This window comes from Amblyomma americanum, chromosome 9, assembly GCF_052857255.1.
Source record: "Amblyomma americanum isolate KBUSLIRL-KWMA chromosome 9, ASM5285725v1, whole genome shotgun sequence".
NCBI lineage: Eukaryota > Metazoa > Arthropoda > Arachnida > Ixodida > Ixodidae > Amblyomma > Amblyomma americanum.
This window is the reverse complement of record NC_135505.1, coordinates 118,764,596-118,790,625: the sequence shown is the minus strand read 5'-3', so window position 1 is coordinate 118,790,625 and position 26,030 is coordinate 118,764,596. Positions and strand designations below refer to the sequence as shown.

Below are 26,030 nucleotides of genomic sequence, written 5' to 3'. Positions count from 1 at the left end.
CTCTAAATACCTCTGTGCGCACGCGTAGGAGTACTGTTAAGCGGTATTGCCGTGGGGGTGTAGCTCAGATGAATTTGAGCATGCTCAAATTCATCTGAGCTACACCCCCACGACAATACATGTGCGCAAAGAGATATCTGGAAACGGGTAATAAAAATGGCTAAAGCGGCCACAAGGCGTAGACTGCTGCTGAGTTAACGATCTGCATGTTAATCAGCTTTCCTCAACTTGCTGAAACGCGCGGTCGTATTGTGTGCATATCACTACTTGCCGAAACGAAGGAAAGAACTGCGGAGGTTTTTGATTGCACACCATGTGACAAGCTTAATAATTTCACTAAAATAACATTTTCTGAAAAAAATGGTTGCAGCAAAAATTACATTAGGGCTGAAAATGTGCTTAACGCTGTTTCATATGCGGTGGTCATATGGTGAGTAGAAGGCAAACCAGTTTGGGATGCCTTAGAAGTTTTGAATGAGTTGTGTGCCCTACTTGATGGATGTGTACGAAAAAATATTCAGTAACTGAAGCAAGTGTGGTTTTTATAGCGCTTTTTCCACGCACGGTTCACTGCACGCATTGTGGTGTTGAACATGCTATAGATCCTGCAAGACCTGATACATCAAAAAGCGGCCTGATTCGCGCCATTTGGTCATAAAGTACGAAATTAGAAACTGAAAAATGAGCTTCAGACGCAGCAGGGTTTACTACTCAGAGCGGTTTTCTGTAAAAAAAAAAGTTGCGCCAGTCATGCGAGACAAATTAGTGCTAATGTTAAAGACTTACGGTTATAGTGTATACTTCACGTTGCCCTTTCAGTGCAAAAGTCCTCGTCCCGCTTGGCTTCGCCTACGCAGGTTCTTTTAGTTGGCTCGGAAAGAGGAGATGAACGGTTTATTAGCATATATTTTAGCGCTTAGCTGACGAATATTATTGTTATATAAAACATAAACTTAGTACTATAAGTATGGAAAAAGTTTAGAATCATTTCAGCCCCAACAATGGATCAACGACGCAGGAAAGGTGAGAATCTCGCTGTGTACTCTATCCTGAGAACCCAAGGCTACCTATCTAGGTCACACATGCGAATCGCAACCACATAGGCAAGGCGTATAAGGTTGGCTGCCGATTCCGTCGATAGCTCAGTTGGTAGAGCGGTGGACTGTAGAGGTTACCCAATGCGGACATCCATAGGTCGCTGGTTCGAATCCGGCTCGACGGAAGTTGCCTTTTTTTTTATCTTTGCGTTGACACAGCTATCTCTCAACAATCATCATGCAAAAAAAAATAACATGCCGAACTAGGACACCTAGCGAGCTTATCTGTAAAGTTCGCCTTTTGCCTGCTTTCAAACGGTGGCTTTGAAAACATTAGGGCGATATCCGGTCGAGCACGAATCGCACAAAAAAATTTTAGGAGACAAACGTCACTGCTTTACGCACAGTATCTGAAAGAATTATGTCTTAAATGGCTGTCTGTTTCGTTTCAGAAAATTCAACTGAATAAAGCATGATTTGCATCTACTTCTAGCTTGTTCATTGTTTTTAAAGGTTCTGAATGGGTGTCGCTAAGCAGTTGGATTAGAAGGAGAATGAGGAGACATGGAATCAGCGCCCGCGCAGCGATGTAGACTCTATTCGGGACGTAGTAAGAACACTCAGCTTCTTTAAAAAGAGATCAACTTTACAAGCGCAGATTCCCTGGCTCTGTTGCGTCGCCTCAGTGTCGAAGATGTCGGCCTCTTACGTAATGTTCATGTGTCAGTGGACAGATTTTTTTTTCTACAATTCCCAAAACAGTGTGAGTGATGACTAATACATTTTGATCAAGTGGCATTACATATATGCCTATAAACGACCATGTGAAAGAGCATGCCATGGATAGAATGAGGATGATGGAATACAGTCATGTAGTGAATTGAAAATTGAAAATGGGTTGTTGGGGAAAGGAAATGGCTCAGTATCCCTCTCCCATCTCCGTGGACACCTGAACCGCACCGTAAGAGACGGGATAAAGGAGGGACTGAGAGAAGAAAGCAAGAAAGAGTTGCTATAGTGGAGCTAGGGCTCCGGAATAAATAATTTCGACCACCTGGGGATCCTTAACGTGCACTGACATCGCACAGTACACGGGAGCCTTAGCGTTTCGCCTCCATTGAAACGGGGCCGAATCCGACCTCGGTGGCCATTCTCGGTCAAAGCGTTGGGGGTGACTGCGTTTACGAAATTCGAAAAACTGATATGGATGTTACGGTGGGCAACACGCCTCTCAATAAGTGAACTAACAGTAAGACTTAAAAAGTTAACTACTAAATACTAGTTAAACAGCCTACCAGTATTCACGTCTTAGCTGTATTCTGATGTGCTACACCGCTGACAATCCTGACCGCCGAGCTATTACTGTGGCAGAGCAATTTTCTGTCAAAAGTTGTACGAATGATACCAGGCAAGATTTCTTACGAATGCTTCTTTTGTCAAAAACTTAACGTTGCCGTGTAAGCTTGACCCTGCCCTTTCGTTGCGAAGTCCTCACTTCTACTTGACTCAGCGGAGGCACGTTCTTTCCAGTCACTCGAGACCAAAGCATGAACGCATTGATGCAGATTTACTTTTTTGGTTTGGTTGGTAGAAGTTGTTGCTATGAAGAAAAACAAATATATGAATTAAAAAGGTGGGAAGTTCGTAAAGAAACGTTTTTCCTCAAGCCTTGGATGTGCGACGTGGGAAAGAGGAGAAAATATTGTGGCATAGATAACCCTGAGCACTAGAGGCTGCCTATCTTAGTCACACATGCGAATCACCACAGCCCAGGCGAGGCGGCAAAATCTCGTCCGTCCGTTCCATCGATAGCTCAGTTGGTAGAGCGGTGGACTGTAGAGGTTACACCCTCGCGGTAATCCATAGGTCGCTGGTTCGAATGCGGCTCGACGGATGTTACTTTTTTTCTCAACTCTGTCGCAGTGCCTTATCCACCTTGATCGTGCAGATGAAATGAAATTCCTAACTATCATACTTTGATTCATAAACTTCTTTTCATTCATAAACTTTCATTACCGCTGATCCTGCTTTATTCTTTTCTATGCCAACTTCTTGACTGCTAGTTTTACGTTTATAATGAATCATAATAAACTAGCCGAGATTTGTCCTTTGACTGCATACACTTGACATTTAGTCCCTTTTTAAAATGTGTGCATGGAAGCATTCAAGCCCAATGAGACCAAACATACGCTTTTGATAGCGCATCAAAATTTCAGAAAATAAACTTTTGAGATTAACCTATAGGTGCCCGAAGGATGTATTTCCTCAGTAGCTACGTGTTTAATTTAGGACTATGTGACTCCAAATAGATTGACAGGTGGACACTTTTTTATGTGCCCAATATTTTAAAATTTTTCAACGGCTGTAGCTCGTTCTTAGCGGGAAACCGTAGGTGCATCAGAAAGTGAATGAGAGGTTGTATAATATGCGTCGACTGATAAATATCCCAGGTGTCTATGCTATCGTGGATCAAAATTTTTGAAAAGAAAGCATTCGCCCCGAAGCAACGTCAAGTCAATATTGCTAGGAGATATGTGAAGCATTGGCTATTGTTTTATTCCGTCCGCCTGCTATGTTAGTTACTTGACATTAATTGATTCCCTTTTTAAACACCGCTTGAAATGTCCAGCACAAAGTGAGCAAGGGTAGAGGAAGCCTCTTGCAGGGCGCTTCGCCCACGTTTGGACAAGATGAACGCTTCGTATGGGAAAAGCGTTCATTACTGGCGCGGGTTTTATAGGGCCTATAGGGTTTTGTATGTTTTACAGGCGCCGCGTCTAGGTCACAGCGCAAATCACAACACCCCAGAGAAACAGGCAGAGCTCTAAAACATGCTTGTTCTCTCCATTTCTCAGTTTTTATAGGGGTGGACTGTACGGTTTCTAGCCACGCGCACATCCTTAAGTCGCTGGTTGAAATCCACCTCACCAGGTGCCTTTTAATTTTTTTTTTTTGAAGTGCAGTGCTGAACGCTTGACGTTGGTGTTTTCGATTATGGTGAAACCAGATGAAGTGATCACTTCCAGATTGCGCCAACTCTTCGACACATCTTATTTGCTCTCAGAATCGTCACGTCGCACACGAATTAATACATCCCACACCACAAGAGCGTTCTTGCCTCCAACGCGCTGTCATCGCATCCATCCAAATGCGGCGGCCGCGGCCAGCACTCCGCAGTGCGCTCGAAATTTTAGACACAGTCATATACACGGAAGCGGCATGTCGACCTTAACCTTATAGCCAACGAATAGCGAAACATTCATCTGTACTTCGACTGAATTGCAACCCTACTCGCGTTCTCAGAACAACGTTCCCTTGTCGCCCCTTTTTTGGCGCGAATTAATCATTTACGCGGCAACAGTAAAGTTATCATCCTGTCCTCTCTATGCCAAACATCTGCAAGCAGTCTACACAACCAGTGCGTCTGCAGTGACCCAGGCGTGTCTTTCTGGTAGCTCCATTGCCTCCCGTTAATCTTAAACGGAGCGTTTCTTGCCGCCCATAACAGGGGGTATAGGCGCGTGGCTCGCATTGAAAATCGCGTGGACGTAAGAAAGTCTCAGTGTCGTATTTTCCCTCCTTCTTTCACCTTGAAAGATTAAGCATGCAGGACGAGCATCTAGCGTTGAAAAAGCCTGCTTCCACAGGGGACGAAGCTTTTTTTTTCCCTGCATTTTACAAAGAGAAAGGATTCTGTTTGAGCAATAGTCGGCCAATACTGCAAATTTTTTCTCTCACTTCCCGTCGGCGCCGTGGCTTAGTTGGTTAAAGCGCCTGTCTAGTAAACAGGAGATCGTGAGTTCGAATCTCGCCGGTGCCTGATTTTTTTAATTTTTATCATCGCATAATAACGCGATAGCGGTACAGTTCCCGTTCTGCGCAAAATCTGTCGTCGTGAGCGAAAAACTGGCCTAGGTAGGGTTGCCCACGTGGGCACCTAATCCACCCCCGTCCTATATTTTTAGTGCACCAGGTTGGATATCCACACAGGGTGGATAGGGTGCCACCCTATCCACCCCGTACAGCCAATCTGGTTCACGTGATTCTGCTCGGCCTCGTGCAACCCGCCATAATAATAATAATAATTGGTTCTTGGGGAAAGTAAATGGCGCAGTATCTGTCTCATATATCGTTGGACACCTGAACTGCGCCGTAGGGGAAGGGACAAGGGAGGGAGTCAAAAAAGAAGGGAAGAAGGAGGTGCCGTAGTTGAGGGCTCCGGAATAATTTCGATCACGTGGGGATCTTTAACGTGCACTTTAACGTGAGTTTTATTATGCGCCCACGCTATCTCTGGACAATACTCCTCGTGCTATCCGATATGGCAATGAATCCAAAGTCATTGCCTTTTTATTTCTCCTTAGAACCAGTGCTGTTTTCAGACCGCTCCCCCCCCCCCACCTCCTTTATGTCTCCTATTGCTTAGATTAACCTGCAAAGCTTTCTATTAAAGTACCAAGTATACGTGCCAATATATATTTTGTGTCATAAGGCGAGAGCGAAACATTAGTCAAGGGAGAACCTTTCTCACAACTACTGTTTTAAAAGAGCAGCACCGTGAGAAAATTTCTGTCAAACGTCGTCGCAATCCATATGCATTAAGCCATGCATTCACATTGAGCATCTCAGCAATGATCTGGTGCGACAAATGTTAAAAATAAAAAAAATTAATATGTTGGGTATCGATCCAGTACCTCTCACATGCTAAGATAGCGCTTTACCATCTCAGCTACACCACCTTTTTTGTCTTTATTGCATCTCTTCACAGTCTACAACAGATGACAAAACAAATGTTCTGCGCTTCCCTCTCGAGCGAACATGTGTTTCACTCACGTGAAAAAATCACAACTGTTTCAAAGAACACAACTCTCCCATCAACTCCATAACTTCATCTTCAAAACATAGCTCCTTGCACATTTCATACAGCTTAAATATGTTTTCTTTAAAGTAATCTCGGACAGACCGCGCATCTTTATCGCATTGTCGTACAGCCATCCTACTTCGCCAAATGATGTACAGGCCAAGAAGGAAAATTACATCGTATTTATAAAGGTCCGATTCAACGTCCAGGAATTGTATCCAATACGGCGTCAAGGGTAAGTCTTTTTTTATTGTACGCTGGAGCACGTCCCAAAAGAGCAGCGCATCAGAGCAATCAATAAAGGCGTGTTCTAGTGACTCTGGCTTGTGACAGAACAAGCAGTCAGCACCCCTTGGTAAAAACAATCCCTTCTCTTCCATCCATGTTTTAACCGGCAACGTACCAGTCTGCATTGGTTAATGCGGCGAGTTGGGCGTGTTGGTACATAGTTTTCTGGAAAGCAGCGCTGAACAGACGAGGACAGAGAAGAGGCGACACGTCTTCAACAACGTCTTCACATCCGCTGGCACGTCCATTTTCCTTACCCTTTTCAAAACATTACCTCCTTGCCCTCCACTATACAGCGATGGATATATTGGCTAGGGGAAGACACAGTCAAGAAAATCTTGAAGCAATTTCCTACGCGTGACGTTTGAAAGGTTTTCGAAACTGAAGCGAGCATTTAGAAACCGGAAGTCAAAGATCACTTACTTCAAAAACCTGCTTGCACTGTATCGCATCCCGTCCTCAGTGGAAATAACATAGTTTGGATAAGCCAAAGAAAACATCCCTTGAATAAACTTCGGCAGGAAAGGGTCGCGTTGATCTCAAAGAAACATAAATCTTGACACCACCTGCCTCAGGTGCAAGTGTGGCAAGGAAAGAACCCCTTTTCTCAAACGCAGAAATAAATTATCACGTTTAGTCCTCTTCCTTGAGGACTACCAAACAAAAGCCGTGAAGAGACGATGAAGCTTTCGAATGCTAAGTCGAGAGCACAAAAAGACCTACAACAAAAAGCACAGTTTTGAACCCAGGTTTACATTACATATGTTTGCGTGCGCTAACATAAACATTTCCTTTCCCGACCATTTCTGTGTACGCGTGGATAGTACTAGAATTTCTACTTCAAAAAGTCATCGTTATCTTGCTACTTGTCAAGAGGAACACCTAGGTATTGGGAAGGGACATGTGAGCATTCTACACTTACATGAAACAAAAGCGCTGATGCCCAGTTTCCATGCCAAAGGCCCGCACATTAGTCCAAACTAACAAGGCTATTGGATACCTCACAAATCCTGCGAACAACCGACATCGCGTGTTCTATGCTGCTCTTGTCGCTAGAAAAAATTCCCACATCATCGGCATAACCAAGAATTTAATTTCACATGCTTCAAGTTCGAAACCATGAAAACAGCTGTTATTTAACAGATTCCGCTAAGTGGCTCTAGGCAAAGAGCGAAAAATAGCTGTGACAATGGGCTGCCTTGCTACACGGTCTCGGTTAACAACCAGATTCGTGGTACAGATATATGACACAGGTGCTGCGCTATTTCCTTTCCCCCCCAAAAAAAACAATTATTATTATTATTACTACTATAAGCCATCTTAACCCCTTTTAAAATAACTTCTCCAACAGAAACATGTTCGAGGATTTTAAAAAGGATGTCATGACATACATGGTCAAAGGCCTCTCTAAATAATTCTGTGCGCACACGTCGTGGGGGTGTAGCGACATCCATTGTCGTGGGGGTGTAGCTCAGATGAATTTGAGCATGCTCAAATTCTTTTGAGCTACACCCCCACGACAATACCACTCAACAGTACTCTTACACGTGCGCAAAGAGATATCTGGAAACGGGTAATAAAAATGGTTTAAGCGGCCACAAGGCGTCGACTGCTGCTGAGTTAGTGCTCTGCATTTTAATCAGCTTTCATCTACTTGCTGAAACGCGCAGCCGTATTGTGTGCATATAACTACTTGCCTCAAGGAAGAAAAGAACTCCGGAGGTTTTTTTATTTCACACCATGTGACCAGGTTAATAATTTCACTAAGATGACATTTGCTGGAAAAAAAATGGTTGCAACAAAAATACATTAGGTCTGAAAATGTGCTTAACGCTATTTCATATGCAGGGGACATATGGTGAGTAGAGGACCAACAGTTTGGGATGTCCTAGAAGTTTTGAATGTGTTGTCTGCGCTACTTGATGGATGTGTGCGCAAAATAATCAGTAACTGAAGCAAATGTGGTTTTTATAGCATTTTTGCCACGCACGGTTAACTGCACGCATTGTGTAATTCGACATACTATAGATCCTGCAAGACCTGATACATCAAAAAGCGGCCCCATTCGCGCCATTTGCGCATAAAGTACGAAATTAGAAACTGAAAAATGCGCTTCAGACACAGCAAGGTTTGCTACTCAGGGCGTTTTTCTGTAAAAGAAAGTTGTGGCAGTCATGCGAGACAAATTACTGCTAATGTCAAAACCTTGCGGTTATAGTGTATATACTTCACGTTGCCCTTTCAGTGCAAAGTCCTCGTCCTGCTTGGCTTGGCCTACGCAGGTTCTTTCACTTGGCTCGGAAAGAAGAAATGAATGGTTTAATGACTTATATTTGAGCGCTTAGCTGGCGAATATTATTGTTATATAGAAAAATAAGCTTTTGGTACTATAAGTATTGAAAAAGGGTAGAAAGAAACCTTTCATCCCCAACAATGGATCAGCGACGCGGGGAAGGTGAGGGTCTCGCTGTTTATCCTGAGAACCCAAGGCTACCACCTATTTAGGTCACACGTGCGAATCGCAACCGCCTAGGCAAGGCGCAAAAAGTTGGTCGCCGGTTCCGTCGATAGCTCAGTTGGTAGAGCGGTGGACTGTAGAGGTTTATCCCACACGGTAATCCATAGGTCGCTGGTTTGAATCCGGCTCGACGGAAGTGTTTTTTTCTTGTTTACGGAATACGTCTACGTTTCAATTTTCGCCATGCTACTGCGGAAAAAGATGCGAAATTGTAAAAAAAAAAAGTTAAAATTAGTTTTAAGAAAAGGATATGGCGCAGTAACTGTCTCGCATATCTCGGTGGACGCCCGAATCGCGCCCCAAGGAAAGGGATAAGGAAGGTAGTTTATTTCGACCACCTGGGGATCTTTATCGTGCACTGACATCGCACAGCACCTTTTACAGCAAAGATGTATACCTCTGCCGGCCAAGGAAATTTTCGTGTCGTCGGCGTTGTCAGCGATAAACACCACGCTAGAAATTGTATGCTACTCCGTGTGGAAAAGTGCCCATCAGCATAGAAATCGCGTATCATAATGACCATAAAGCAGTTGCAATGTAAAAGAAAATTTAAAAGAAGGTCAGAAATTTAAAATAAAATTTTTAAAATATGTTACAAATTAAAAATATAAAACGGTTACTTTGAAAAATAAAAAATTGAAAAAGAAGAATACAAAAGAAAGTAAAACAATATAAAAATGGTAAATCTTTGAAAACAGCCATGCAGCAAGCAGCTCAGTACTCGTTTTATTAAGAAAAACACAAAACAAGCATCTAAATCACATGATGGATGACAAGGCACGTGTGAACAATGGGAACACCGTTTCACCAATGCAACTCAATCAACTATACCACTCATGGTTCAAGCACTGATTTAACCTTAGCAAAGAATATATTTACAGTTGAAACTGAAAATCCCGGTGTATATCACACTGATCATAAACCAGTCGTGAATGTCGTTGTGAAGTAATGAAGGGTAATATAAGTACATTCACTTGTCTCTTGTTACACTCTTTGTAGAGCAACGTGTGTGAATTTCCAAGCGACGTCGCAATGGGTAATTAGGTGTCATTTTACAGCTTCGCTCTCCAACCACCTTCACTGCGTGGACTGGAGGCACATCATATTTTTCTCAGAAATATCATGTTCATTCCGTCTCGCTTCTTTTTCACAATCTTACACTCCCTAGTTCATAACGTTGATAAAGACGTCACATGGTACTGCTACTGCTGTTGCTGATAGCCGTCGCATGGTGCGACTTGCGACGGCATGATGTGCTATAAGCGGTTCATCAAAGCGCAGGTTTTAGTGCTGAACTTGGCGTTGTAATTGCAAGTTTGTTGAAGTTAAATTATAAACGCTCTCATATGCGGAACTCTTTAATGGAATGGCACAAGATCTTCATTTTGGCTTTTTAAGATAAAGCGTCGAGGTGAAGATTTGATATCGCGTTCACCTTTTCCGGCATTATGCTTAGAAAAATTGAATTGTTTTTTGGGGAAAGGAAATAGCGCATTATCTTTCTCACATAGCGGCGGACACCTGAACCACGCCGTAAGGAAAGGGATAAAGGAAGAGAGGGGTGCCGCAGTGTGGGGCTCCGGAATAATTTCGACCACCTGGGGATCCTTAACGTGCACTGACATCGGGTCGCCGCCTACTAGCCCGACTGCACATTCGCCATCACACAACACTCGTGGATGAGCGCGCACGTGTCCCCGAGATTTGGAGACTCGCCCTGAACGTGCGACCTCTACCAGCCAAAATGTCAAAGGAGGACCATAGTGGCAGACGCCTCGCGCGGGCGGAATCTCTAGCCTACCACTACGGTGACAAACACGGAGTCTTTTACGTGGACGCCTCCGGCCCCCACCGTGGGGGGTGGTACACGGCCGCAGTCGTACACAAGAAAGCTACGGTGAACGGACTTACGTTCCGAGCTCAAAACATAACTCATGCGGAGGAGGTCGCTATCGCGCTAGCCGCCGCAGACCGGGACTCGCGGGTCATCATTACTGACTCAAGAGGGGCCTGTAGAAACATTGAACAGGGGTACATTCATTTCCTAGCTTACCGCATTCTTCAAAACAGTGACTATCCCGGGGCCCCCGCTCCCCGAACGATAGTATGGGCTCCCGCTCATCTAGGACTCGAAGGCAATGAAATGGCAGATGCCTCCGCCCGCGCGCTCACTCTCCGGGTAACAACAACGCCTTCTAACCCTACCGCAGCGGATCCCGATCCGAAGCCCGTCTTTACCTTTAAGGAAATAACACAACTTTACCAATCTGAACATTCAATCTTTCCCAAGCCATGCAAGGACCTCACTAAGACGGAAGAACACATTCTCCTCCGTCTCTTCACCAAAACTCTGCTGTGCCCGGCAGTTCTGAAATTCTTTGATCCCGCTTGCACGGGAAAATGCCCACACTGTGAGGCGAATTCCTCGGATATCTACCACATGGTGTGGGCATGCCAGTCAACCCCGAACCTAGACCCCAAACCCAACCCCACCCCGGAGGACTGGGAGGCAGCCCTGCTCAACTACTCCGACCTAACGAGCCAAAAGGCCCTAGTCGTCCGAGCCCGAGCAGCCCTGGAGGCCAATGGGCTCCTGTAACGAGAAGCCCACCTAGTGTTTGTAAGGGAGGGTCCCTTCAGGGCCCTCTCATACTTCCTCCATATATATTCCCAATAAAGTTTTCTCTCTCTCTCTCTCTCTCCATCTAAACGGGGCCGAAGTCACCCTCTGCGCTGTGCCCACGGGTGACTGTGTTTAAGAAACTCCGGATGGGCTACTGATGCGGAGTTCTCGGGTTCGAACCCGACCGCGGCGGCTGCGTTTTTATGGAGGCAAAACGCTAATTCTAATAACTGAAGATGAGTTGAATTGATCTAAAGCAAACGTAGTGGGAGCGCTGGCAAAGAAAGTAGGAGTTGGACATCCATTTTCGTCCAAATCGTCCAAGGTCAAATTTCGGGGTCGCCGCTCGGGCCAAATTTTTGGAGGTGACCTGGCAAAATTTGGAGGTCGGCATCGTGCTGGGCGCGCTCAATTATGGTTGGAGACTTATTGTGGTCGAAATCATCCAGAGTCAATTCTAGGGGTCGCCCGGGCCATATTTTGGAAATGACCGGGACCAAATTTGGAGGTCATCATCGTGCTGGGCGCGCACAATTATGGTTGGATTTCTGTTGTGGTCAAAATCGTCGAATGTCAAATTTCGGCGGTCGCTCGGGCCAAACTTTTGGAAATGGCCTGGGCCAAATTTGGAGGTCGCCATCGTGCTGGGCGCTCACTCATGGTCGGACATCAATTTTGGTTCAAATCGGCCAAGGATTCCGTGGATGGTCTGGCTCAAATTCTTGCCGCTTGGCGTCACAGTTGCTATGGCCACGAGCGATGCGCAAGCAACATTTTTGCTCGGTTCTGACGATCGTACCATCGCTAATACTAAATATCACCGTGTAATGAAATTCAACAATCCTGTTGTAGCTTTCGATACCCAGATAAGGTTATTTGTAGAAACTACTACTAAAGCTCCAGGACCTCGACATTGTGGAGTTGATTTGTACTTTGGCTGCAGCGCGAGACTAAACACGAATACCCCTATATTTGAGTAAAAAAAAATGATCCGACGCTGAGGCAGCGATCGAATATAGAGCGTTAACACACCTATCATAGGTCACCGGTTCGAATTCCTCCCGCTAGCTAGACGCTAGGAAGTTTCTGCTGCACGAAACGAGAAATACGATGCTACCACCGCAAACACTCTGCGACAAGCGATTGAACCGCAATGTCCATATGAAGGTTCGTAAAGACGTGGAATTTTAGGGTACATAGGTCGCCGGTTCCAAGCCCTGCCGTGAGCTAGGCTGCAACTTGTAAATTTATGCTGCACAAAACGTTGAATCCTATGACACCATCCGGAACATTCTGCGGCCAACGGTTGGCCACAGGTTTTACACGAATGTCGGGAGCAATTGGCCTAACCTCGACAGCTGCCACACAGGATATATACCAGATCGGCAGGTAAGTTCCTGTTGTGGTGCTAGGCCATCACTCTGCTGTACTATTTTATTCCATTATGTAACCACGTCTGTTACCATGACAAACACTGGGTTATGATTTGCGCTATAACACAGCGCCGAGACCCCAAACGAAAGAAGTAGAGCTTAACGCTCGAAAAGAGTAAACTGCCCTCCAGCGCAGTTCTTTAATATTGAGTGCGCTTCACTCGCTTGTTACTCTGTTTCCGTGTAGGAAACACTGAGAAGCGCGATGCTCGCGTCAACCACAACGCGCTCAAGCCGGCTGGCGTCGGCGAGCACTCAAGTGGCGACAAGAAGCTCGTACAAAACTCCTGTGCAAAGGATTTATTGGCAATTCTTGCGGAAGAGACCACTTTAGAAGACGCAGGAGTTTTGTTCGTTTTCCCCCACAGCCGTGCTGTGATGGGAGATGAAGGAGGTGGAGTACGTTGCCCGACGAACACGCTGAATGCAGTAAGATTGCACTGTTCAGATGGACGACGACAAACAGGTGCTTCTGCCCCCACCACAGTCCTCGTGAGGAACATATTTAAATCTTGCACGACATGAGGCAGTCACTGCAGGGCCAGATGCGACGTGATAAGGCGCCACGCCCGATTCACAAAACGGCACGTCCTGTTGGCTTCTGTAGAACGGGAAAGCCAATCCAGCCTACGTGCAGACACAAAAGGCAATTTAAGCAAAATGACACAAACAGAACGAAGCTATCTGAAAGAAAACGAATAACACATGTAAAATAACAAACCAAGGCAGTATAAACGACACGTATACAACGCAGCTCGCCAGTAAAGCTAGTACATCAAATGCAAACAAAACAGAGGGTGAGTCCTATCAATAGCTAATCAATCTGGCCTAACATAAAGCCAAGGTTTGTGAGCATTTTGCTTACTTGGACTCTCGAGCCCTCACGCGCCGCCTCGAGTCGTTGATGGCAACGAACGGGGACATATGAAGGCGGCAGCCCTGTACACCACGTCGGCAGTAGCTCGGAGCTCGCACACAAGAGCCCTAGCAGCGGCGGCGAAGGTCCGGGAGCAACAGGTCACTGCGTCGATGTCCCAGATGCGCTGACTTGGGGCCCCGCATTGCACTGACGGGAAACAGCAGCGTGGAGACCGTTGGTGTCCAGGCCCAGCCGGTAGGCACCGGGAAGGATATGAAGTCAGCTTGCAGCGTTGCACCACCGGTGATCACGGTGATTAGAATGTTCTGCACATGTCTTCAAGGAGTTCATGTGCCACGTCGTTGTGGCATGACAACCTTTTTTCTTTTACAATCCTAGCTCAGCCTTTCTCTTCCGAGCACGTTCCATAAGCTCAGATATGAACATACAGTTGAAAAACGCGATGAAACAAAAGCAGGGAAAGAAGAATTGAAGTAGACTAATAGAGAAAATTATTTCAAACAAGAAAGCTACCTTGCACACCACAAAAGAGCTGGACTGGCGTCCACCTTGCCTGGTCAAGAGGCCGTCTTGAAAGTATGCAAAAGGTGTCAATTAGTATATGCAGGTAATCAGGAATGACTGCACTGATGAGAAGGTCTGTGTGAGCATATATAGGTGGTCAAGAATGACTGCACAAGCACGGGTAAAAGTTTTGCAATAAATTAGAGAATGTGGGATTTGGATCGAATTGTGTAGTTTATTAAGTAAAGCCGAACGCCTTTAGGCAGGAATGATTTTACCGAGAGGCTTGCTGGAAGGGAAGGATTTGCGGATATCACGAATATTACGAACAGAAATGTAATGCTTGCTGTTTGGAATCTAGCAATGACTCCAGTGTAGGTGCAATACATGCACAGCATGTGCGAATGTGAGGGAGTGCAGAGAAACTGGACACTACCTGCCGCTGAATATGGTGAAATTAGCGTGGGTGACTGGTATCAGCACAACTAAGCAGGAAGGAGACAAGCGCTCACATAAGAATTTATACTGAACGACGGGTGAACAGACCAAGTGTTATGCGAGCCATCAACTGCTGTACATTCATAGCAGACTTGCAAGTGGATAAAGCTCCTGTGGAGCGAGGAGGCATACGTGAGGCAGGAATTGAATATCTCGCGTGGTGCATGGGTTACCGGACAGTTCCGGAGGTCCGAGCTCGGACTTTCAGAGGCGGCTCAGAGAACCTCCAAAGACAAGTGGAAAGCATGGATATCGTGCGCATGTTACAGAGGCTTCCGACGGACACGCTGCACACTTTCCGTACTGTCGGGCGCAAAAGTACCGTATTCGATGCGGGCTTCGATTCAGTTGCACTTACCACCTTACTCCTGGTGTCGAAAGAGCTAAAAAGAACAGCGAGGCAGGAAGGGAACATTTTGCGCCGTACATGAATGCCGGACCGGGACCACTTTCGGACATCTTGAGTCGGCTCTGTGCTGTCGATATCCAAGGGAGACCATAAGCCAGCATATCTGCAAAGATCAAAAAGAAACATTCGCAAAATGCAGCCATATATGGAAACTACTGAGCAGCGCGAACAGACGGGACAGACGAGAACACAGACATGCTCTGTGTTCTCTTCCATACCGTCTGTTAGCGCTTTTCAGCCGTTTCTATCAACATGCACCAACCAGACCGATCAAGGCCTCTTCTTGCAACCATGGATGTCTTGAGCATTCCAATGTGATCCGAGGGTCACACTGGCTCTGCTGTCGGAAACGTGGCTTATTGCACGTGAACTTCGATTGAACTACATCCTCGACCCCCTTCAGTGGAGCCAGGTGCTGAACGGCCTCAGCGGGCACCGCTTTCATCTGCAGCCGTGCCAGTTTTCTCGTTTCGATAAGTCGTGGTCCTGTTTACCGAAAACGCAGAAAACGACGCTGCGATGCAGTGCAGTCAAAGCACCCGGCAGTACAGGCAGTACAGGCCGAATGCACCAGTGCCATTGGATCAAGTACGAGAATGTTAGAGCGAGTATATCTGCAATGAAAAAAAAAGGGGGAGGGGGTGACATACACGCAAGCATATCGCAGTTGCACATACTCACCGTGGCAGCAGAGTAGGCGTGACTGAAGCATTTGGCAGCGGGGCTGAAAAAAGTAAGAAAAGCGAACAGACCTTGGCTGCAGCGGAAACGCGATGTGCTGCAGACCGAAGGCCGCGTCCGTTCTTCGGAGTTTCTGGACGAGACTGGCGAGACTTTCCGAGCGCCGTATGCAGCCACAAACCACATGTCGTTCAACAGAATACACGCGCAGGGACGTTCGACAGCTCGACATAGTGGCTCAGCCGCAATGGCGTTCGGAACGAATTTCTTTTCGTGACGAATCGGCAGCGAGCTGGCATGTCTAAATTCCCTTGAGGCAGCGAGCGAAGCGGTACATAGAGGGTGGTTCACCTAGAACTTTTCACAATTCCTAAATATAGAATTTTCGAGTTATAAGAGCGATAATTTCGACACAACATTGTAAGGCGTGCTAACAAGCACGCTGGTTAAGTAATACAGAATAAACGACGGTAACTACTATTAGGCTCCTTAACTATTGAGAGGCGCGTTTCGAAAATGCTGTTACCCTCGGCGCTGTGGACCAACAAATTCTCAGATGACAAAACAAATTATGACAAGACAAAAGTCTTAGGTGAAACACCCTCTATATAACGCTTCCTCGCTGGCTCAATACCTAGAGCTAGCCTGCCTAGTGTCAGCTAACCCTAAAGCTGTATACGCGCCGCAAATCCTAGCTCACCGCGCTTCCGTCACGAAAAAGAAACCCGATAGCAACAGCCTATGATACCTGTGCTCTGCATGCTCGCGGAAACAGCGCCAGTGAACCTTAAATTTGGTCTAACAGCGCAGAGCAGGTTTCACGGCCCACGTCGCCCTCGCCGCGAGGCCTTGCCCCGCACTCACATTCGATGCCGAAGGCCTGGCTCGGAGGTGTATTCCTCTGCAGTCGTCGGCCGGTCGTGAGTGCAATGGCTTCCCTGCGTCTCCAGAAGACGGTGAAAACGTCGGCAATCCACAGGCAACGGGCACAAAATCACGTCCAGAAGCACTGCCGCTTGTACTACGGCGAAAATAACTTCTCGCGGCTAGCACCAACAAAGAACGGTGGTCTCTGTTTAACCGCTAGTCAGCCGCTAGCGCATGCGCGTTACAGTCGACTTCAGGCCTGTTCAAGGCTGTCTGCGCTGACGCACTTATAAGCGATAGAAAATTTCCTCCCACGTGCTGGGGCCGAAAAGAGTGACAGCGCACTAGGCCGCGTCACTGCCTCCATGGGCAAACTGCGCATCGTCGCGTATCTAGCGGACAAATTTTTTCTTTCTGTTTTCTTTATCTGCCCCCGGCTCGGCTCGATGAAGTGATACCAAGACCGCTTTAGACGCGCAAGTTTCGTCACGCATGCGCACTGTAGAGCTTGGGCGACATTTTTCGGGTTTCTTTTCCTGCACATTAAACAAACAGACTAAGAGGATATGAACTAATTTCGCAATACCTTCGCGTTAATTTAAAAAATCTAATACGGGTTTCCACTTGCACAGAGAGAACGAAGCGTCTTCAAAAACGATACGGGCAGTTGGGCATATACATCCAAACGGCGAGATACGTTCGATTTTTCTTGTTTCTTCTGCAGCGTCTCTAGGCTGGCCGTGTCGTTACCGCTTGCACAAATGCGAACTGGCGTGGAGACACGAGGGCGAACACATACAGACAAGACACCTGCCAACTGAGTTTATAGTTCGTGGTTACTGAGTTGCAGTTTTTAGTTGGTGACAGTCCCCTGTCTGTGTCGAAGAACGGCGAGTTGGGCTAGTCGGATGCAGTTCATGTTGAAAACAAAATTCAGCGCACACGGACGAAGAACACAGGAAGAATAGACGCGACAAGCGCTGTCTCACAACGAAGCTTTTATTGTGATGGGACCAATATGTGTACACACACAGACACAAAGCCAATTTTGTTACACACAGACACAAAGGCGATTTTCTTTGCGTGTGTGCGCGCGCACGTGTGTGTGTGTGTGTGTGTGTGTGTGTGTGTGTGTGTGTGTGTGTGTGTGTGTGTGTGTGTGTGTGTGTGTGTGTGTGTGTGTGTGTGTGTGTGTGTGTGTGTGTGTGTGTGTGTGTGTGTGTGTGTGTGTGTGTGTGTGTGTGTGTGTGTGTGTGTGTGTGTGTGTGTGTGTGTGTGTGTGTGTGTGTGTGTGTGTGCGCGCGCACGCGCGCGCGCGCGACATTTGCGAGACAGCGTTCCTAGTGCCTATTCTTCATATGTCCTTCGTCCGCGTGCGCTGAGTTGTTTTCAAGGTGTCTCTGTGTGTTCGTCCTCGTGTCTTCAAAATTCGCGAAATTCTAGGGGCCCGTGTACCGTGCGATGTCAGTGCACGTTAAAGAACCAAACGTGGTCGAAATTTCCGGAACCTTTCACTACGGCGTCCCTCATAGCCTGAGTTGCTCTGGGACGTTGAACCCTCATAAACCATAAACCAAGCGATGATAGTGATGATGACGAAAGCAAAAAAGGTTCAAGTCCCCAAAGGTAACGTATGTGACGTCATAGATGACGTCGCAAGGTATGACGCTATGATTATGTGACGTCATAAGTTGGTCACGTCACAACATATGAGACGTCATGAGTATGTGTTGTCATGCGTCGATGACCTCATATGTGACTTCATGACTATGTGGCGCCATAAGTCGATTACGTCACACGGTAGATGACGTCATGAGTGTGCGACGTCACACTACCCTGACGTCAAAAGTCATATGACGTTATGGTGGATGATACGCCATAAGTCACTGACGTCACAAAGTATGCGACGTCATCAGTATGTCATAAGCTGATGACGTCACAACGTAAGAGAGGACAGCGAAAAGCTTTTGCATTTGCGCTCTTAAGCAAACAAGTGCAATCCTGTAATCTTTTATCCGGACCCGTACACTTACGCCCCATCTACCCCACCTGCATGCACTGCGGTAGCACTGCCACCCTCGATCATGTGCTATAGGACTGCCCAGATGATCCTCCTCCGGAAGCTCTTGTAGAAGCTGGGAAGCCTGGGAAGAAGGTCAGGGCATCTCGGACCCCGCCGTCCAGGGGGGAGCCATCGAGCGCGCCGAAGAGTTCGCCGCCAGTGATCAGCTAACGGCCACCTGACCCTTCTGCTAAGAATCCAGGAACCCTTCTTTTCCGGCAATAAAGTTTTCTCTCTCTCTCAGCAAAGATGACACAAAACCGAGAGACTTCGCGGCAATGGTGCCCGTGGCGCCATCTCGCACCCATCGTTGAAGCGAACCCTCTAAAGCGTAAAAAGAGAGGGTGAGGGGACACCTCCTTCGGCAAAAATGACATTAAACCGAGAGACTTTGCGGCAGTTGTGGCCGTGGCGCCATATCGCAACCGCCGCAGAAACTATCCCTCAACAGAGGAAGAAGAGATGGGGGGGAGTTGCACGGTTGGTTTAAAAGCACTTTCTCCACTACGTTAGCAATGTTGGACACATAAAGCATGGTTTCCACGAAACTGCTGCAATTTCAACGAGCTCGACTTCTGTCTATCGCAATAAAGGGTTTAAATCTTCGTTTCGCGTCGCTCGCTTTCATCTTTCTTTCACCGACGGTATCTGTACTCAGTTGGTTCCCGAATTGTCTTCACTTGTTGCTCAGCCTAAGAGATCGCCAAAAATGTGGTCATACAGCGATCAAGAGAAGGCCGAGTCCAACTTCCTTCGCTTCGTACGGAAGCAGTTCAAAGCGATTTTTCATCGCCGACCACCTCATCGCTCGTGCCAGCTAAGATGGCTTAAGAAGTTTCAAATTACGGGCACCGTAGCAAAGGCACGCAGATTCGATGCCGGGAACTCCCGGGGTAGGGGTGGTATTGGAGATGCAATTGAGGGCGCATTCGAGTCGCACCCAAGGCTCTCATGTAGGCGCGTTGCCATAATGATCCGAACAGCAACCTCGACCGTGAGCCATGCCCTGAGGTGAAAAGGAATGCAGCCATATAAAGTTCGTGTGCTGCACGAACTGATCGACCAAGACCTGACGCGGAGGCTGCAGTTCTGCAGAGCGGAACATCAACAAATTGCTGCTGACACTGGCCATCTGTAGTTGCTGCTTTACGCCGATGAGGCCGTGTTCCACCTTGCAATGAAGGCGTGGTGAACGGGCGGAACACGCGCATGTAGTCTCGAGAGAATCATAGGCTCATCACGACACGCTCTATGCACTCCCCAGGTGTGGCAGTGTGGTGAGGAATGTGGAGGGAAGAGTTCTTTGGAGCGTGTTTGTTCGACGCTACAGTCACTGCAGTTGCATATGCTGGAAAATAAGTTCCTACCTCGATGCAACCTGAACCATACCCAAAAAGAAATCTGCATTTTCCAACATGACGGCGCACCGGCACGTTATTCGACGAAGGTTCGCGACTGGCTGGGATCTAAATTTTACTCAACGATTGATGGGTTGCGGATCGACCCAGAACAGAAACTTGGGGAACCCCAGGTGAAACATCAACTGAAGATGAGTTGGATTGAGTTTAACCGTACGTACTGGGAGCGCTGGGAAAGAAAGTTCGATATCCAGTTCATCAGGGACGAGTTTTGGAGCGAAAAGCTCCACTTCTCGCATGCAAAGCTGAACGTCAAATGACGCGTGGATTTGACCTCTAACAGTAGGCTCGTCGCAGGTGTCGCTGTGACGTCATACCATGTGAGTTGTTGCAGCTGTTACCGCTCGTTCCGCCGCTGCGTCAACCGCCGCTCGGACCGTTCGCTGTCGCCAGTTATGTCACGTGACTAACCACGCGATTCGCTCTTGCTGAATAAAGGCCAGCGCTTGCCGCCTAGACGCCGCAGAGACATGGAGCCAGAACCGGTCACCGGGACGAGTTCTTCCACTAAGCATTGGAGGCGCCGGGCTGCTTCTAGCGATCCCTACGGGAGCTAGAGCGTCATGAATTCGCGTTGGTTAGAGATAAGTCGCGAAAGCAGGCTCGTAGAGCTAATGAAACCGATGAAGAACGTCAAGCACTACATCTTGAGAAGCAGCAAGAGTCTCTCAATCGGAAAAGGGAAGCGGAGGCTGTCAACGTCTCCGCGTAGACATCGGTCAATGGTTCGGTTTCCTTTCGCTCTGTACAATCTGGCTCAGTCGAGTTGAACTGCAGCCAGTTTCTTTAGTATAGCGGACAGCTTCAGAATCAGTTTAGTGCGTGAAACTGTATCGAAGGCCTTTGCGAAATCTAAAAAGATAGCGTCAACCTGGTGATTTATATTGAGAGAACTGCTGATGTCATGTACGAATTCTGTCATGATGATGATGAGTTTTTATGGCGCAAGGGCATCTGTGGCCAATGAGCGCCATGACACAGCGTTTTTCTTCTACTCAAGGTGGGGTTAGAGACCTATTTCTCAACGATTCCACCCCAAAGAGATCAAGCAGCAGGCCAGGGGAAAGCTTGTACCCATTGTATCACCGGTGGGTACCCGGCGGCGCTGGGGATCGGACCACACACCTCCTTCATGCGAGGCTGATGTTCAAACGACTAGGCCGCCGCTGCGTTTCTGTCAGTTCTGTCAGTTGTCTAACAGTACTGAAGCCACGACGAAAACCAGAGAAAGCTTGCGATTGTTGGTTGATGTCGCACTTGTTGACCAAAATCGCAAGAATCGCGCCCTAGATACTTTTGTCGGGATAGTAATTTTGCGTGTTGTCTGCAAAATATCATAAAATTGTGTTGGAGAATGGTAAATGAACTCCTCGATATTATCTTGGACAGGGCTGAAATGGAAAGGTACGGCAGACCTGTGCCGCACTTTCGGTCTGGAGTTGAGTGGAGGTGTTGAATGCTACAGGTGGGATTAGCCTTGCTTATTCTGCCTGCAATTGCTCCACCGTAGCGTCCCTTCTATATTAACAATGTCCTAAAGCCTGTCGCATCTACCCCGCTATGCGCACAGTCTCTTATAATAGCACACATTCCTCTCCCGCAGTCATTAACTATGCACACAATCACTCCACACAGTCCACTCCAGAAGTCACCACCTATGCACATATTCAGTCACAGTAGAACATAGTCCAATGTAGTGCCAATATTACGCACTTTATTATAATTACATTCAATTACAAGTGATTTAAAGTCAAGATCATACTTCATTTTATTGACATCGGAAGGAACAGCATGAGTAATATAACACAGAAGGCGAAAAAAACGCATTGTGTGGAATGCAGCAATACAAGCAAATAACAAACTAGTCAATATCTTGCGTAATCGCCTTAAGACATTTATGAAATTGCTATTCCTCCCCCACCCCTTCCTCCCGGTATTTAACAAGATTTTCTTGTAGAAAGTCAAAGACAAACGTCCCAGATAGTCCCAGAAATAAACGGGCAGAATGAAATTGTATGCAGACATGTTGCGACAGCTCTTCTTATATAGATTTCTAAAGGTGGATAGGTGTCGACGCTTCCCTCCAAAAACATCTTCGATCCATGGCAGCTGAATTCCTGGAAGTCGCCTCAACACAAAACGTCTATCTTTAATTCACCGGTTCTCCGCTCCGCCCCTGAGGCGTGTCTCGCCATTCATGTTATATCCGCCGAGCTATTGTGACAGGCAACATGGAAAGCTTGAAGTTTCGCTTGCTTCCTGTTTTCGTCGGTGATCTTTTTTTACTTTCTTATTTACAGAATGGTCTCCATGGAAGCAGCATACACACATTATTCTCAGCGACTGTAAAGGCACGTGCAAAGGTCTTGACTCTGCGCCCGTCTCAGGACGGTTACGCCTACTTGCCCTCATGCAAAACGAAGGCTTCTCGGGTGTATTTCGTTTTTGTTTGCAAGATCCGTGAATTTGGCCATTTTGTTTTTGTTTATGCGTTTCTTGTTCTTTACTTCGTAGCTGTATTGTTATTACCCTGAACTAAATCTTCCAGTTCGAGGACGTTCACACAAGCAACTAGGCCACTGATCAGCTTTCCCAAACGCAATGTCGTCGATCAGCGTGCCCAGGTCTCTGCGAAGTTATCTCCACAGCGTTCCTGAATCTCAAAATGCATCAGCGCTGCCATCTCCAAACTCTGCATACGAGAACGCGTCTTATCCCGGATACCGCATATTCCTCGTGACCTGCAAGCTCACTGGTTGCTGCTTCATCAACGGCCTCTGGACGAAACGACGGTCCGGGGAGCTCACCACTGGCGCCAGGCCCTTGTACGCATCCTACTGCGTCGCCACGCTACTGTTCTACCTGTGGTCCCTCGCTGTCATTGTCGTCGCCCAAACGGGTCTCAGGACTGGTCTCACCCGTACTGCTAACGTTATCGCCTATGGCTTCTACGTCCTCGTCTACGTGCAAGCCGCCGTCAATGCGCTAATCATCGCCTCCGGATCACGCAGGCTTCAGGAGATACTCAAGTCTTGTGAGGCTCTTGAAGCGCAGCTATGTCTCAAACGCGATGACGTGCGGAGAAGGCTGACCAGGGTATCGCGTTGGTGTCTTGCCCTGGCGCTCCTGGACAGCGTCAAGTATGTCGCCGCGGACCGGAAAGTTATCCCGACTGCGTTAAGGTTGATGAGTCCCGTGCATGACTGGATCAAGATCGTGGCTATTTGTTTCTACTGCGTCGGCGTGTTCCTCGTTGGGCTGTGGTTCGGTCTGGCCTTCTGGATGATAGTGTACAACGCGCACGTCATGAGGGAGTACTTCGCAGGCGCCAACGAGAGCCTCGTCCGAGCCCTGGTGACACCTCTGGGTTGCGCCGCGACTCTGCAGAGCGTGCGGCTCCACCAGGCGGAGCTTCGGAGAGTGCTGGCCATGATGAACTCGCTGCTCGGGGCACCCGCAGTACTTTTTTACGGGCAGGGTGTCTTCTTCATGTGCGCTACCACTTTTGGCGTCCTGTTGGCTGGTGTCTCCGTGGTGGATAGGGTTCTCAGTGCTTATTACACTGTCAGCATGGCTGTCATTCTAATCGTGTCGGCCAGATCTGCGCACAGGATGACTTCAGAGGTAATACGGTTTATAACTGTAAATTTCTCTGCGAAACTCATGCAGATTGAATTGAAACGTGGAGTTCTTACAGCCAGCAGCTTTTTTCAATTAATGCGACGAGGTTATTGTTCATTTCATGCGCTCTTAAAGCTTGAAAGATGATAACTGCGCTGAGAAAATGAAAGCCGAGCGAGTAAAGTAAGAGAAAAAGAGTTGTTGCAGTACCAAAAAATTTGTGACGGTTGCAATCGTATTTTGCTCACCGTAGAAAAACTTTTCTTCGGCAGTCACTGGCCGCAGAGAATTTTTACGCTCGCGGTACACACTAAAAACTTGCAGGTACCTTCAATATTATTTTTCTTACACTAAGTGATGTATTAACTGTTTTATTGAATTTTTAAGAAAAGGAAGACGTCCAAGCTTTACAATTCTCTGAAAAAGAAGATTGCTTCGAATGCTTCGGTGCTGGAATGTGGAGCAAGTTACATTAGATCCGAAGTTTCGGTTCATTTTGATTGTAAAAATCATTTTTGTGTGCATTGCGTTTTCACAGAGCTCTATAGGGCTGTGTGCAGTGTTTCGTTCGCATAATTTCAGGCCAATCGAATCAAGGACGTCGTGCAAGACACAGACTACGGCGCTCTGTCGGATGCTGCGGCAAACCAGGTAAGGATAAGCTCGCAGTTTCCGGTTCCCACGGGTAGAGTAAGAGACAGCTTAATGATAAGCTAACGCGACCGCGTTAAAGAGCTCGTGTCGCGGAAAAGTCGGTGTCGTCGGCCGGGAGTGAAAAATACCTCCTTCCTCCTCCTCGCAATGTACGCCGCTGGCCCCAACAGATAGCGCGCGACGGCAGGGCAACGAAAGGAAGGACGCCTGTCACATATTTCGGTGGGCAACCCGGACCCGCGCCGCAAGGGAAGGGAAATGAAATGAAAATTAGTTTTAAGGAAGGGAAGTGAGGACTGCCTCACATATCTCGTTCGGGCACAGTGGGGCCGTGCGGGCACGCAGGAGTCACGCGGTGAGCAGCGCACATCTAAAGCGCGTTCACCACGAAGCTTGCGGCTTGCTGCCCGTTCGTTCGGCGCGGAAGCTATGCTGGCGTTCGTGGCCTCGGTTGTCAAGAACGATGTGTCGACGAACTACGGCTGCAATTTGAGTCCCGCGCGTTTCGGCAAGGCGCCTGGCAGCGCTTCTACGTGGTTTGCCGCTCCGAGCGTCCGTTTCACCGTACGTAGCAGAGCGATTTGTCTAACAGGCAAAGCGTCGCGCCGAACGGGCGATGGCGTTCCGTGGACTCCCTGGCAGTGCTGCAACACGCTGCCGGGTTCCACTTTTAAAGGCGAAGCTTAAGCGTCCTCCTTTTTTTTCTATTTCCTGCATATCCAACTGAACCACGAATAGCCGCAATGTTTAGACATGCAGAAGAGAGGCTGCACGCCTTCTTTTAACATTTCTGCAGGACACGGATCTTGTTTCTAAATGGTGACAGCAGGAACGGACTATGGCCTACTGTGATTGAATGTGTGCGTAGATGTGTCTCTCCGGAGTGGTCTACGTTATACTGTGAGTGAATGTGTATATTGATTGTGGCACTCTACAATTGTCTATGTTCTACTGTGACTGATTATGTGCATAGATGGTGACTTCTGGAGAGGACTGTGATGTGGAGTGTGTGGATTGATTGTGTGCATAGATGGCGACTGCGGGAGAGAATGTGTGCTATTATAAGAGACTGTACGCATAGCGGGGTAGATGCGACATTGTTAATATAGAAGGGACGCTGCGGTGGAGCAATTGCCGGCAGATAAAGCAAGGCTAACCCCACCTGTAGCATTCAACACCTCAACTCAACTCAACTATGGTGTGATTATAATAAAAATGAAACAAAACACATTGCTTAACGACGAATCGGCATTGAGACCTACCACGCGCACTGAAGCAAAGATGTTAATGCATTTGGCGGTGAGATTAAAATTAGACAACAGCTTGTCCTTTGTAGCGTTCAGTTTCAAAACGCATCATCAGCTTCTTTCACTTCAGATTCTCCCATTTACTAAAAAGAAGCTGCACAATACAGGCAGGAATGCACCCATTGCTATTTGTGAATATCTTATCAGTGGTCGGCGGTATTGAACCGAGAATTTCTTCGATGGAGGTAGAATTCCCTTATTGCCTTGAGCAGATACCAAAAACACCTTTCAAGCAATTAGGAGACCCTTGCTCAGTAATTCCTCGGCACTTCACGTAGCAGCAACGCCACTTGCTACAGTATACATTGACCTGTCATGTCCGCATACAATATTTGAAGAACTCCCTTTCAGTACACCGTAGTTGCAGGT

At 47.3% G+C, this 26,030-nt stretch overlaps 1 protein-coding gene and 4 non-coding genes across 5 annotated transcripts in view; all 5 read left to right on the top strand.

Annotated features, from left to right (window-relative positions):
- The first annotated feature begins 1,131 nt into the window (after positions 1 to 1,131).
- TRNAY-GUA (transfer RNA tyrosine (anticodon GUA)) lies at positions 1,132 to 1,222 on the top strand. Its single transcript is given in 2 exon segments — positions 1,132 to 1,168; positions 1,187 to 1,222. It is a non-coding gene; the product is annotated as a tRNA-Tyr (tRNA).
- Positions 1,223 to 2,839: 1,617 nt separating this feature from the next.
- TRNAY-GUA (transfer RNA tyrosine (anticodon GUA)) lies at positions 2,840 to 2,931 on the top strand. The gene is given in 2 exon segments: positions 2,840 to 2,876; positions 2,896 to 2,931. It is a non-coding gene; the product is annotated as a tRNA-Tyr (tRNA).
- Positions 2,932 to 4,783: 1,852 nt separating this feature from the next.
- On the top strand, positions 4,784 to 4,857 carry TRNAT-AGU (transfer RNA threonine (anticodon AGU)). Its single transcript has one exon. It is a non-coding gene; the product is annotated as a tRNA-Thr (tRNA).
- A 3,890-nt stretch (positions 4,858 to 8,747) lies between these two features.
- TRNAY-GUA (transfer RNA tyrosine (anticodon GUA)) lies at positions 8,748 to 8,839 on the top strand. Its single transcript is given in 2 exon segments — positions 8,748 to 8,784; positions 8,804 to 8,839. It is a non-coding gene; the product is annotated as a tRNA-Tyr (tRNA).
- A 13,841-nt stretch (positions 8,840 to 22,680) lies between these two features.
- The window catches only part of LOC144103612 (uncharacterized), a 5,969-nt gene continuing 2,619 nt past the window's right edge, over positions 22,681 to 26,030 (top strand). Inside the window, exons 1-2 of the mRNA XM_077636283.1 lie at positions 22,681 to 23,703; positions 24,283 to 24,351. Coding sequence (XP_077492409.1) covers positions 22,681 to 23,703; positions 24,283 to 24,351 — 1,092 coding nt within the window. The remainder of the gene's footprint in view (positions 23,704 to 24,282; positions 24,352 to 26,030) is intronic.